General features: G+C 38.0%; 1 protein-coding gene across 4 annotated transcripts in view; it reads left to right on the plus strand.

The window, feature by feature from the left end:
• The window catches only part of NFKB1 (nuclear factor kappa B subunit 1), a 60,536-nt gene that overhangs the window by 19,610 nt on the left and 26,132 nt on the right, over window positions 1-14,794 (plus strand). For 3 of the 4 annotated variants that reach the window (XM_019614811.1, XM_019614812.2, XM_010710046.2), the window contains exons 4-6: window positions 3,999-4,039; window positions 6,992-7,090; window positions 14,383-14,531. In XM_019614811.1, the coding sequence (XP_019470356.1) occupies window positions 3,999-4,039; window positions 6,992-7,090; window positions 14,383-14,531 (289 nt within the window). The remainder of the gene's footprint in view (window positions 1-3,998; window positions 4,040-6,991; window positions 7,091-14,382; window positions 14,532-14,794) is intronic. The other variant, XM_031553121.1, reaches the window with a different exon arrangement.

The following is a 14,794-nucleotide window of genomic DNA, read 5'->3' on the forward strand; positions in this document are numbered from 1 at the left end:
CCCTTCCAGGGCCGACTCAGGAGTGACTATGTTGGGTTTAATAGCCATGACCATGAGGCTGTGAATGGTTTCATCTATATCCACAGAGTTGAACAGCACAGTTACAAGGATGAGGTGCAATACAGCTGTATTGAGGGAGCAGAGAGGAGGTGTAGAGAAGATGTGACCGGAGCAGATTGCCTTGAATGTCTTCAGGCACTAGGGAAGCTGCTAGACAAAGGACACACCAAGTGCCACAGTGCTGCCAGGCCTGCAAAGATATCATACCAACATTGCATCCCATTGTTCTTTGGCTTGGCTTTGATGAGAAGAATGTAGCTAAGATGGGTGCTCCTTTGCAAAGTGTGTGTGCAGGATGAGGCCTGTCAAGAGGAAGAAGGAAGAAGTGGTGGGAGTATCAAGATGCAGGAGGGCCTCTGACTCAGGCAGGAAGAAGAATGAAGAAATACAGCAGTTAAAGGAGATGTGGGGAAGTGCAACTGTGACTCAGGCTGGAAGGGAGGTAGTGGGATGTGAGTTGCCCTGTGGCGAGTGAAGGGAGAAGACAGAAAAGGAAGCACTGAAGTATCAGAATGTGGCAGTGCACTGAACTGGTTAGGGGAATGTGTGATTGAGTTGCAGTCCATGGCCCTCTTGGTTGTGCAGAGTGCCAGGCAAGTCATGAGGAGTCCTTGGCAATACCTGGCAGCTGTGGGAGTTATTCCTATGTGGAGATGAACTCCATTACTGCATCCTGCTTCAGCCTCTCTAGAGCAAAAGTAGAGGTAAATCTATGTATTTAATAGCATTCCTTTTTCTGGCTGTGTGACACCTAAAAGGGGGTTGGTTGTTATAAAAGAACTTGAAGTACACAACTTTAATTGGGCTGCTCCCAGCCTCGAACAAAGGTGCAAATGTTTGTCTCAAATCTTATCATTATTCACTCCATTTGCAAGGTGTACACCTTCAGCTTTCATTTGTTTAGACTAGACATGCCTGCTTAATAGAAATGAACCATTAGAAACTTCCCTGTGCAAAACACTTTACTTTCTTTCATATTTTTTTCTTCCTCAGGAGAGATTTGAGAAGAAGAGAGGAAGAAATGAAGAAGAGACCACATAAAAAATGTTAGGCTGTCTGTCTAATGTACTTCTGGAAAGGATTCGGAGTTTAGGGAGAGTTGGCTGTATGACATGTCTTGCAAAGTAGAATTCTTTTCGTAGTCAATATATTACTTATGCTTGAAAGTTACTTTGAATATTGCCTCTTTATTTTTAAATAGAATTTTTGGTATAATTAAATGCCTTAGTATGCCTTCTCTGTTCACTTGCTCAGATGTGCTTCATATGCTATACCAGCATATTAACTTAGTGATAGGAAAAGAGAAAATGTTTATTCTTACAACCCAAAAACTAAAATAAGGTCTTGCAAAACATTGTTTTACATAAATTGGGATGTTTGATTAATCTGTCTGCTGTCACTTATTAATGTCAGCAGATACAATTTGCTTTTAGTCATTTACTCTGCAACGTTTTGTGTACTTTCCTAGTATTGGTATTTAAGATACTTTGATTTTTCTTATGTTTGTGAGATTTTTGTAAGTTTTTGTTTTGTTTTGTTCTTTCCCCTCAAGGGGGCACGAATGCTAGTGTCCTAAATTTTTCATTTTCCTGCATGCAAGGTGAAAGTATGTCAGTAGTACAAAGAATTCCCCTTAAGCTTTCCACTAGGTCAGTATAACGTAAATCCCTCTCATAGGTGTATGAATTCCCTCATGCTGACCTCTTGAACCTGGATCTGCTGCTTCATAGTGGACTTCTGTAACCACTCAGTTTTTGCATAAAAGAGTACTTTGTTTTTCTGGCTTAATGGTTGAGAGAGAGCAGTGGGATTTTGTGCTGATTCTAGTCCCAGGTATATGCCTTGAAAGTGAATTCCTAAGGGGAAAACAGTCAAAGAACTGCTTGGCAGGTCATAACCTGGATAGAGGCTTGGTTGAGAATTGAGTTACACCATTGTTTTTAATGTGAATTATTTCTGCCAGTGTTCAGAGGATGGAAAGCCTCTGGATTGCTAAAGTATAACATGAAGTACAACATTTTAGATGCCTAAAGAATGGGGAGGGTTGCAGGTCTGTTCACAGATAGAAGTACCAGTTAAATGTAAGTGCAATATCATACTTAAACCTAACCTTAAACCTAACTTTATTCATCTTGACTACATGTTATACACACAAAAAAGAAGCATAAAATCACACAAAAACTAAATATTAATCTACATATTTTAAAATTTCTAAAGTCTAAAATATTTTTTCATGCTTTCCAGTGTAAAATGATGTATTTTTTTTCTTGAGGCAGTTGCTTACATGACTTCAAGGGTTTTGGTTGTAGTGCTGTTTACTTTTTCACAGGAGGAGTGTTGGACTTGGGGAAATAAATGATCTTTATATGTGAAATTGTTGCAACTGGCATTTACAATGTAACTCTGATATGAAATAAATTCATTTGCTGGCTTTGGCAGCAAAATAAAAATTATATCTATTAGCTTACTTACCAAAATTTTTTATTTTGAGAGAAAGCTGTTCTGTTAAGGATATGTCCAAAGACATGAAGGTCTGTTTTATTAAGGATAAATTGTAGTGAGGAACAGAGAAGGACACATGAAGTTGTGCTGCAAACTATAAAGAGGCATATTCTCTGCCATTTTTTGTTGTCAGTGAACATGAGGCTATTGTTAGATGGAAGCTGATACAAGTATGTAGTTCTGTGCTTGAGCCAAGTACTACCTGATTGAGGTGGCTGGATTGCATGGTACTTGATGCAAATACTTGCAGATGTTCAGAGGCTGATCATACCTTCTTTTGGATGTTGACAAGGCGTGATGTGCTCTGTGTATGCTTGCAAGTCTGCCATATAACTGCATACTGTCTGTTCTGAAGGTTTCACGTGTACCAGCAAACTTGCTAGATTCCTCAATATTAATAACTTTAATAGGGTATAAGTAATGAATGATGCATAAATCCAACAGGAGTATGGCTGGCAATAAATTATGCAGGTGTTCACAGCATGCGAAGCTGTTGTTTGGAGTCTGCTTTGATAACAGCTGAATTCTTAGTGTTGAAATCCTCTTATTTGTTGGTAAAGAAGCAGAAAAGAAATTTTACTTTTGAGGCAATTAATTCTCAGCTCTGGTGGATGTTTATGCTGGTGAATTTTGAATGAGGTTTATGGTTTTAAGTTAGCTAGCATTTAGGGAATTACGCAAGGCTTAAACTTGGTAAAGCTAATAGGTCTTGTCTGAAAAACAAACAGAATTTATTAGAATGTAACTCTGTGCATTGACAACATGGACAAATTTCATTATAGTCTGCATTTGTAGTTCAATAGAGTGTGTTCCATGTTTTAGAGACACTGCAGAACAATTTATTTTAAAGTATATCTGAAATTATTAAAAGAATGAAAATTGTTTAGGCTCCTCAATCCCATTTTCTAAAGCAGATCTGACTGTTAAGACATGTTGAGACAGCTTAAATTCCTCCTATATTCCCACACCTCAGAGCTTCCCATTGGCTGTCTGAAAACTTTCAAGAGCACTGAGACACATGGAAGCCCTGAGGCCAAGGCTTGGTGAATACAATCTTTAGAGCCTAAGGGGTTTAAATACAAAATTTAACCTTCACTCAGGAAGGCCAGCCTGCTCATCAGTGGCAAGGCGAGAATCCTTTTCTTACTGCTGAGTGTCTTAACTGGCTGATCTGAGTTGCCCCTTTATGTACTCTGAGCTGAAATTAAGCTTTTGTAAATTATTAATTCCCTTCTTACTCCACCGGTCTTGGTAAAGATTAGCAGTGGTTGACTTTCAACTGGTTATATTATTCATTATAATTTCATTTATGTTCTGAAGATGCTTAGTTGCTTTCAGAAATGTCAAGACATTGAAAGACATCAGTTTTATCTCTGTAACTCGTTTCATAGCAATAGAAACATAATTTGCATTAAGACTTTTCTTTTTTATGTTAGCAGATGGACCGTATCTTCAAATCATTGAACAGCCAAAACAGGTAAGAGCACTACATTTGGAAAATCTTTGCAGTACTTATGTCACTGTGTTCAGCTACAAATAAAACTGTGACTTAAGATGAGAAAAAAAAGTGTTCAAGAGGTTAAACTTAATAAGAAATATTGCACTTAACTATAAGCATTTTTTCCTCTTGCTTTTGTAGTTAAATCGTTTCCTGTTTTGTTCTGTCTTCATCTCTGTGTCTCTCTGGAAGTGTCTAAGAAAAAAAAAACAACTGAGTTTAAAAGAATATCTTGCTAGATATCGGCTTTTCATCTTAGAAGTGACTCTTCAGTGCCCCAGTATTTGGAAATATAAATTAATAGACATAGAAGATTTTTAGAATTCGTTTCATGCTTCTTGGAAGATGTGAAAGGAAAAGAAAAAAAAAAAGCAAAAATTCTGTTCCCAGAAGTTAAGTGAAATTTTGACTTCTGTTTTGCCATCATGAAGAAATTATGTTGTCTTTTGAGATTACTGTTGTCACAGTTAGCTGTTCTGAATAACTCAAGGAAAAAATGAGGATTAATTCTTGAAAGTAACTTTTTTGTGACCCAGATACTCACTGAAGCTGCCCTGGTGGTGTCAAATTCATCCAAATTCATCATGCACTGGTTAGTTTTCCTGCAACTGAAGTACAAAGTTGCATAAAATCCTAGATTGAGCAGCTGTTAGGTAGACGAGTGTTCTAGAAGCCATTCTGCTCTTGGTCTTCTGCAAAAGCATGTCACAATCCAGGCTTTTTTCTAGGAGACAGCAAGACGTTTGTTTCAGGCACACACTGAGGCCTTTTTTTACTTAAGCCTCCCTTATGGGAATATGGGGCAGCTAGGTGTCTCAGGTGAAAAACAGCAGTGTACTGTGAACTCTTGGAAGAATATGCTGCTTCCTCCTTCACAGAATCACAGAATGGCCAGGGTTGGAAGGGACCTCGAGGATCATGAATCTCCAACCCCCTGCCACAGGCAGGGCCACCAACCTCCACATTTAATACTAGACCAGGCTGCCCAGGGCCCCATCCAATCTGGCCTTGAACACCTCCAGGGATGGGACATCCACAACCTCTCTGGGCAGCCTGTTCCAGCACCTCACCACTCTCTCTGTAAAGAATTTTCCCCTGGCACCCAACCTAAATCCTCCCTCCCTCAATTTAAAACCATTTCCCCTTGTCCTGCAGTTATCAACCCTTTCAAAGAGTTGATTCCCCTCCTGTTTGTAGGCTCCTTTTGGGTATTGAAATGCTGCAATGAGGTCACCCTGCAGCCTTCTTTTCTCCAGGCTGAACAAACCCAGTCCCTCAGCCTGTCCTCACAGGGGAGGTGCTCCAGTCCCCTGATGATCTTTGTGGCTCTCCTCTGGACCCTCTCCAACAGCTCTCTGTCTTTCTTGTACTGGGGGCTCCAGACCTGGACACAATACTCCAGATGGGGCCTCACAAGAGCAGAGTAGAGGGGGACAATCGCCTCCCTGTTCCTGCTGGCTATTCCTCTTCTCTTTGTTTTAGTTCATTCTATATCAGGTCATGTCTCTGCATGGCAGAGCCTGTAGTGTGCAGCGTTTAAAAGGAAGACACTCTTTCCATCCATGACATTCCTGTAAGCAGCTTTGTAGTGCAGTACCCATGTAGCAAGATGAGCAAAGGTTTATACAGTGTCATAAGAGTGATCCACAGGCAGAGCACTGTGCTTGTGATCATTTTGGGAATAAAGAGGCAGCAGAGAAATATAGGACTGTATGTGTGAGAACACAGCTAGCTCTGGAAGGATGATAGACTGGGGAAGGCTACTCAAATGTCTACTAGACCTTTAGGCTATAAGGCATGGCAAGTGAAGAGAGCCTCAGTCATTCCACACATAATGACTCTGGAAATTGCTTTGTCTGCTGGATGCCTTGAGCTCAGGCTCATAGTTGAGCACTTCACTTTGTTGCTCAGCACTCTGTGTGAAAGCAAATATGTTATTTAGAATTGATAACATTGTCTGGTTAGAATCTGAACAAAAGACAGATCTTTCAGTTTGCTTGAAAGGCATGTTCATAAACTGAAAAGGTTTCAGTGAGAAAGATGCTAATAATTACAGAGTAATTTTTTGAGCCAGTTCACTGTCAGCTAACAGAGGCATCAAATTCAGAGATGCCTTCTGTTAGACAGAAGCTAAAGATCTTCCATGAAGAATGCAACACTTAATGGATGGCCTTGAATACATCAGGAGGACTGTGTATAACGGGCTGTGTCAGAATTTGCAGGACTGGCGAGTAGGTCTGAAAGTATTTAGGGGTGGGAGAGGGCATTGTAAAATAGTGTAGTTAAGTGGAGTTAAGAGTTACCAAGTACATTTGCTTAAAATTCACATCTTCTGTATCATATAGAGGACTGAGTAAAGCAAAGGGAATATAATTTTCCTGTAAACAAAAATGGAATACATGGACTGCCATGCTCTGGAGTGATTGCTAATGGGTCATTCAGAGTGCCCTGAAACTTGTGCGAGGCTCCTGGGCTTTGCTCTGCTCAAAGCTACAACTTCCACACGCTCTTCCCACAAGGAGAAAAGATTTCAGTTTCATCCATATTTTTTTCTCTGTGATGCTTTTTTTCCCTGATTGGTTGCAATCTTTACCTAACATCTATTGTAACAGAAATAACATCTATTTTTGTATTCTCTGTCATTTATTTATCATCTTGTTTTGAGAGTATAAATAGATCTCTGCTTCAGAATGTCTTCAGTTACTGAAAGGAGAATTTCTGGCTGTTTCTAATGTGTAAGAGTGGGAATAGAAATGTTTACCTGGGGCTAGCTCAGTGGTACTTTGTCAGCTCTTCAGGGATGAACAGTTGTAACTTTACCATTTGTGGGCTGTTTGGGCAAGTTGTGTGTGTGTGCGCGCGCGCGCACGCGCATGTGCTTTTTTCGGTTTTGTTTTCAAAGAGCTTTCAAGTTTCTTTTTATTTTCACAGAGGGGTTTTCGATTCCGATATGTATGCGAAGGGCCTTCACATGGTGGACTTCCTGGTGCTTCCAGTGAAAAGAACAAAAAATCATACCCCCAAGTCAAGGTAAGGACATAAAAAATTAATATTTCGCAAACTGAATATAAGCATATATAAGGACCCTACTGCAAATCAACATACATTATTATGAAATTACTCACTTTATATGAAATTGACTGCACTTCATTTCCCACTTTAAAAGTGTAATTGGTTTAAAAAGTAAGTAGTTTTCAGATTCGTGGAGTTATTTTGGCACCATATTTATGTATTAGCTGTTGAGCAGTAATCTTTCCTGCACCTACCCCTCACTGCCCTGTTCCTGCACTACCAATGGCGTTCTTCCCTAAGGTGTGGTTTTAGTATAATGCATGGTCTGAGCTGGTAGGTTACTCTACTGCTTGCATAATGCATAGCTTGAGTCTACTCAGTTATCCCAGTCCAGTCTGAAATGCTATTTACCTGCTTCCCCTTCCTTGTCTGTTCATATTGCTCCTTACTCAATGGCTCTAGAATACTAAGTCGTTAGGTTCTTAAGGATTTAATCCAGATAACTTTAAAATCAACCAAAACATATTATTTTAACAGGAGTAGCATTATATTCAGGAGTTCTGAACCTTTTTTTTCTTTCCAGGAAAAAGATTGAGCATGTTAATTAAAGAAACATTCAGAGCTAGCACAATATGAAGACTATAACAGTGATAGTTAACCGTTCTAGGATTAGGGATGACCTTTTATTGCCTAAGGTTCTTGCAGAAAATTCTTTCTATGTAGAAGAGAGGAAAACATAAACTATGTGTCTTCTGTCTTTTTTCTTTTTTTTTTTTTTTTTAAAGTTAATGAAAGTCTCAGTCTTCTTGTTATATTACATCTTTGTTGAGCTTTTACACTAGAGATTGTATCACAAGGAGCAGGATTAATATCTTTTAATTCTGGTGTTGTTTTCTTTACAAGCAGAGAAGGGAATGGAAACAGTGGCAAGCAGTCAGTACCCAGTATCAGGCCTTGCTGTGTGCTGCTTGTCAACTTTCTCTTGTACGTGTGTATAGTTCTTCTGCAGTTCTTGAGAAAGGTTAGAGTTTGGAACAGCTGCATCTCCAGAATGAATCAGTACATGCATGACTCAATGGAAAATAATCAGCATTGGTTGAGATAGCCTAGGGTGTTTTAGTCTGGCAAATTGAGAGGAGGATGAGAAATTTAGCCTTGCAAAACTGTTAGGAAAAACTACTAGCCCAGGCAAAGGTTCTACTTGCATTTTCCTTTCCTATTGTGATGGTGATGATGAACCAGTCAATAAAATTTACTGGTATGTTCATATGAAAATTATGTACCTCAATGATGCCATGTCTTTGGATTACAATTCCATCTATATTGATAATTATCAATAACACTTGATATTTTTATTAATAATTGTCATGCTGTTGTGATTCCTAAAGGTGTCATGGGACATACAATAACATGACAAGTATACACACAATGAGAATTTCTATAGGGAATGGAATTTTTCCATGGAAAAACTGGAAAGCAGAATGTTCTTTGGCTTTCCATCAAACCTCCTGTTTTCATTGATCATCAGATTTTAATTTCATCTAAAGCTTTCCCAGCACACGTGTCCCGTCCCCCTCCCTCCCTCTTGTCCTACTGTGTGCATCTGGGTTTTTTCTACTACAAATCCCCGCATGGCAACACCTGCTGGGAGAGGCTGGCAAAGGAACACAACAAGTAAATTCCTCAAGGCCGTTACTTGTTACTGCTTGTTCTTGATTCAAGTGGTGCCAGCGAATACAGAAGCATTTCACACCTTTTCCTGTAAGTCTCTCTGGTGTTTTGTCAAAGGGTGCTCACCTTGTCGTAAATGAGGTGAGCACACTTGAAGATTACTGTATTTTATTTAATTTTTTACAGTTACACCAAGACTTTCACCATAAAACTTTCATTTGCTGATAATAGTGATGTGAAAGGACAGTAGTGTGTTTTGACTTCAATGTGAAAAAACAAACAAACTCATCTTTGTAACAGATCTTTAAACCTTGGCTGTGAGGTGATCTGTACAGCTCACACCAGGATCTTTCTTCTGCTTGACCAACTCTGCACAAAAAGCTGATGTAACATCAATAAGCACCTCAGAGTGTTCTGAGAATAGACATTTTCAGTGCACAAAAAAGCACTGTAGCACTGCACCCTTTTCATAGGATTATGCATTGTAGACCTGAAGAAAACACAGTGATCTTGAATAATGTGGACTACTGAATCTCTAACAATTTTTTTCCTGCACCTACTCCCTTACTTCTAGCTGAACTGAATGTATGAAGATGCATGTTTCATTTAATGGCTGTAGAGCTGAAGACTCTGCCATGTCTCTCAGCAAGATGTTTTGGTAGTTAATTACACATTTAACCACGCCCTGTAGAGCATATTAGAAGATGGTGCATGTCAGGAGTTAATGTAGCAGTTCTGCTTTGCATTTGAGACAAAACTGCACTGCCTGTAGCTTGGAATTGATTTTAAGACTCTAGTTTTAACAGCATGTATAGCCTTGTTGGCAGTAGTATTTCTACTATAATGCCAAGGATAGAATTCATTCAACTTAATGGAATTGTATTCCTTTGTTTACAGCTCTCTTTGCTATCAGTAATCCTACTAGTATGTACAAAAACTGTTACATACTTATAAGATTACATAAGTTTTATGTATCCTTACAGAGAAGCTGTAGATATTGAACAAACTATAATGAAGAACTTCTTTGCTGTTCAGAGAGGTTGTGGAATCCCAGTCTCTCTCAGGACCTGTCTGAATGCCTTCCTGTGCGATCTACTGTAGAGAACCTGCTTTAGCAGGCGGGTTGGACTTGAAAATTTCTAGAGGCTCCTTCCAACCCCTACAGTTTTGTGATTCTGTGAAGCTAGATTTAATGATAAGTTACATAAAATTATTCATTTAAATTTCATTTTTGTCTGCTTAGTGGAAACAATGCAACAGTGGAAAATTGTAACATTTAGAACAGTTGAAATTATGGTTTTTGAGCTGTTGGCTCTTTATTAGCTTGTCCAAGCGAAGAACAATTGGGAGTTCTATATAGTTGTTGTATATCCAAATAATAACAGATATGCTTTCCTAAAATCTTCTGAAGAGTTTTAGGAAAAAAAACCACCACCACCGAAAGAACAAAACTGGGTTGTCTGATATCACCAGCTTACTGAACTATCTTCCATTCTTATTCATAAGTTGCTTGTTCTGATATATTTGGAAAACTGCCAGAAAACTTCCATAGAATATTTCCACTTGCCTTTTTTACGTATTTGTATGTCCTGATCTTGCATACTGATACTGGCGTATTCAAGCTTGACACTGATACAGTTTTGGGTGTGAAAAGAATTTACTGAAAATAGTGGTGTGACGGAAATGTCCTGAGTTTTCATTTCCCTTGGGGCAAATCTACATGGGTGGCTGCACACAATTTCAAGTTGTCTATTCTGTGAGCTGGATGTAAATGAGTTTCAGCCTAGAGGCTGAGTAACCACATTGCTCAGAGATGTGCCCAAGCTAATGAGCACCATCTCTGTACCCATGAGTTTGGATGTAGTGCAGTTCAGCTTGAGGATCAAAGCCGAGTCCCATTTAGGCAGCCCTGAACTCAGGTACCCAAATAGGAGCACTGCCCATCCAGACATGTCCTTAGGCTATCCTAAATTATACTTCAGTTTGGAGATAAGCATTCTCATTGAAATCAGGGGGATTTCAGCACCTAATTGAAGTTCAGGAGGAACATTTGCAGAAAATGAGGCAAGTTGTTTGGTTGAGGAACTTTCTTATTAAAGAAAGCTTTTTCCACCCCTTAGGAATTAAATTGTTAAATTGCTGATTACAGGTTAAAGATTAATTCATTCAAGAGCGGAATTAAGAAATAATCACTAGTGGAGAATAAGCAGATATTTTTCTTATAAATCTATAATGCCCATTGAGATCCTGCATTGAAGCAAGTCAGCTAAAGGTAAATTCATTGAGATCTGTGCTTTTTGCTGCCATAGTTGGTTATGGTGAGTCTGGAGTGCTGAGTGCGTTTACTTGGGCTTCTAAAGCAGCGCATCGAAGTCTGTGACCTCACACTTGGGGAGAATCAAAAGATTTAAAACTCCCATTGATTTAAGTTACTGTACACTGCTTATTCTCAGGCTTCTAAATAAGTACTTTAGTGCCTAAAAAATTCCTACCAAGTTTAAAATGTATGTTAAGCTGGCTACTCATATTTGGCATTTATAAAGAATGAGTGATGCTCATCTGTGGAACTTTTCTTGTATGTGTGTATTTATGACAGCAATGCTGGTCATACTCAAAAGGTCAGGCAAGATTGGGGATGTAGCTTCTATAACAAAGCGATTAGAAAGAGAAATACTTATTTTTATCATTGGTGGCTTTGTATGTTTGACACGGTCTTTTCCATCATTTGCTTTCTTTAGTTAACTACTTGGTTTCACTTCTTGCTTGTATGAGTAACTGGAAAAAACACCTTTCTACTTGAAAGATGTTTTTTATGAAGTTTTTGTAAAGTTGTAGGATGTATTAAAAAAAATCTAGGCTTGGATCTCAAAAAGATGTGGAATAACTGAAAAAAAAAAAATTTGTTTTGAAATTGAGTAAATTTCTAGTTCACAGAGTCCTTTTAATCTCTCAGGCAAATCTCTCTCAAACAGGAACAGCTGATAAATGTGAGCCTGCAGCATTTTAACTTTATCAGATTAGATCAATTGAATGCTGCTTCAGTGCAGGATGTAATCAAGTATTACAGCTATGCTTCTTCCCAGGAACTCCTTATTTTCTTTTTCTCCCCTATCTTCAATTTGATGTTCAGTTGCTGTTTTTTTCTCAGGTCACAGATCTGCTTTGGAGCAGAACAGCACCCAACTGCTGTCTCCATCTCATATTGCAGATAGTTGTTTTTTTTTTTCTGTCAGCACCATAATCTTTGTATTCCTGTACAGATACCCAGTATTGTTATATGCTGTCTACCTTCCAGCACCTTTGACTGCATTTTCTATGTGAAGTAAAAGGTGGCAGTTATTTGTATATATTAATACCAGAATACATTTTGGATTATTCAGCAGTTGTGATGGTATCAGTGATTCAAGGATACCCCAAAATGATTTCAGACTTATTTTAGTTTACATAAGGATGGTTAACCACTCGGGCTGTTTTTCTGGGTACAGATGAGCTGGACGTCACAAAATCTTGTAGGAAGGTCCATCTGTAAAGCAAACATGTAGGAAGCATCCTGTAGCCTTTGCAGCATAGAATGTCAGCCTAGAAAAAAGTCTTTTCTTGCCAAATGATCTATAAGGTATTACATTTTAAGAACTCTTTTTTTTTACTCCCTAAGAGGAGACTACAAAGATGGTGCTGAGCTGAGTAACATGGGAAGATTGCAATCTGGTTACCACTGCAGCTATATGTTCTGCTTTCAGAGGCTGGAAAGTCCTTGCTGTGCACCAGTCCTACCTACAGTTTCACTGTGGTTTCTACAGCTGATGAAGGGTTGTCTTGAACTTTACTGAAGTGACACAAGAACATGCATGTTACTCATAATGAATATAACACTGTAGATGTGCTGGGAACTTTCTAGCAGGGAAAGCCTTTCTTAGGGATGAAAAGAAAATATTTTTGAAAACTTAATTGTAGTAATGAAGGTGACGTTTAGCACAAAATATAGTGTTTTTATTTTCAGTTCATTTTATGAATGTTACACAGAGATTCCTGCATTTTCTCAGTGCTGAGAATGATAGAAATGACAGTGCAGTGATTATTCTGCATTTGTTTGTATTGTTTCAGTCCAGGAGCAATTACAGTTTGGGAACAGATGGAAGCACGAGTACCCCCATGTTTCACATTTTAGAAAGTGCCACTTGTAAAACACCCATGACTACAGTTTTATGCAGTTATCTTACAGGCAATGAGTAGTGAGAAGACTTTTAACACCTGTTTCTCCTGGAACAGCTTTTTCATACTTTGGGGTTTTTTATTGTTAGCAGCAAATTGGAAGACATAGAAGACACATGTTATATGTATGCAGAGTGTTTCAGCTGTGATGGAATGGATTCAAGAGAGGGGTTAAATGGAGTGAAGGAGGCTAGCAGGACTTATAATGTGGTGAAGTCGTGGCAATCCCCGGTTATCAGAGTTTTATCAACAATATAACCTTAAGTGTTCAGTTCATCACTGATTCATCACTTTAATGTTCATCGTGATCCTTTAGTACCTTGGTTGATTAGATCTATAAGCTACTGTAATACAAAGAACTTTTCCTCAGGCAAATCAGAAGAAACCTTAGAGGAGGAGGGAAAAAAACAACATTGATAAAAGGGTTAATTAAGTGAATTGGAAGGGAAGGCAATGTTTGCTTTTTTTTAAATCAAGATAATTTTATATTCGTTATAATTTGAAAATGATGCATAAGAGATAACTGAGTTGAAGTATATTATCCATGAGAAGAAAAAATGTTTTAAATAATATGTAAAACAAATAACTGGTATTAATAAATAGTACTTTGTTGGTAATTTTAAGTTTTTTCGGTTGTTTTTTTTTAAGTCGTTACTTGACATCACAATTTTAAAAGCTGTTGAGAATGTATGGTGATCAGAAGCTCTGATGGAGGAAACCAGGAAGCTTTCTAATGCTCCAGAGTGCCTATGAAGGCATCCAGATCATCCTAAATGCAGTCCTGCAAAACCTTAGATGGGGTTTTAGTGTATATCCTCACCTACACTTACAGACAGTATTTACTGGGCTGGTTTATGTGTTGATGTAACTTGTGATCTAACAGAATACCTATGAATGCAGAATTCTTCCACTTCAAAATCTCTACCTGAGCGATCATTGTAATGAGAGCAAAATGCTTTAAAGTGATCATAATATTTACAATTATTTGAAAACATTTTTGAGTTTGGCAAAAGAAATGCAGGTATTTTGTTGAATAGATGCATTTTTTTAATGTGATTCTTAACATGTAACAATCTCTAACGTGAATTTAATGTACTAAGATAAGTTTTTGGAAAGCAATATGGTATAACTAGCCAGAATATAAAGCTAATAATATGATATGGGAAACAGAAAGTTGCTTTTCCATATGTTTGTTTTATTTCTTTACTTTTTTTTTTGTCACTATTTCTGCCATTTGTGTTTCAATTTTAATTACAAATGAATTGTTGGTTTTTTTTTTTGTGATGACCTGGTACAGTTAGTTTGTCTCATGAGAAAATACACGTTTCTCCTAAGCAAGCTTGATTGTACTTAGCTGACAGAAAATATTCCACCGGTATTACTGTTCATTCCATTTTTAAAAACATCAGTTTTACATTTATTTACAGATTTGCAACTATGTTGGACCTGCAAAAGTTATCGTCCAGTTAGTTACTAATGGGAAATACGTCCACTTACACGCTCACAGCTTGGTGGGTAAATTTTGTGAAGATGGAGTATGCACAGTCAATGCAGGGCCGAAAGACATGGTTGTTGGGTAAGTCTGTCGCATGTATTTGTAAAGCTTAGCTAAGAGGGAGAGAATCGATTTTTGTCACAGTTTTGATCAGTATTTCACCTTCGCTGAAATCTGCCGTAGAAATACAGTGAAGAGAAGAGCTTTAAGAAAGTGAGGTTAGTAAATTTGAAATTAAGGCAAGACAGGTATAAACATGAAAATACTAAATGAGTCAAACTTCTTAAGTTTAAAGCAATAAGATTATAGTGAAATTGTAGTTGGTCTGTTCTTGTTTAATTTAA

Source organism: Meleagris gallopavo, chromosome 4 (genome assembly GCF_000146605.3).
Source record: "Meleagris gallopavo isolate NT-WF06-2002-E0010 breed Aviagen turkey brand Nicholas breeding stock chromosome 4, Turkey_5.1, whole genome shotgun sequence".
Lineage (NCBI taxonomy): Eukaryota > Metazoa > Chordata > Aves > Galliformes > Phasianidae > Meleagris > Meleagris gallopavo.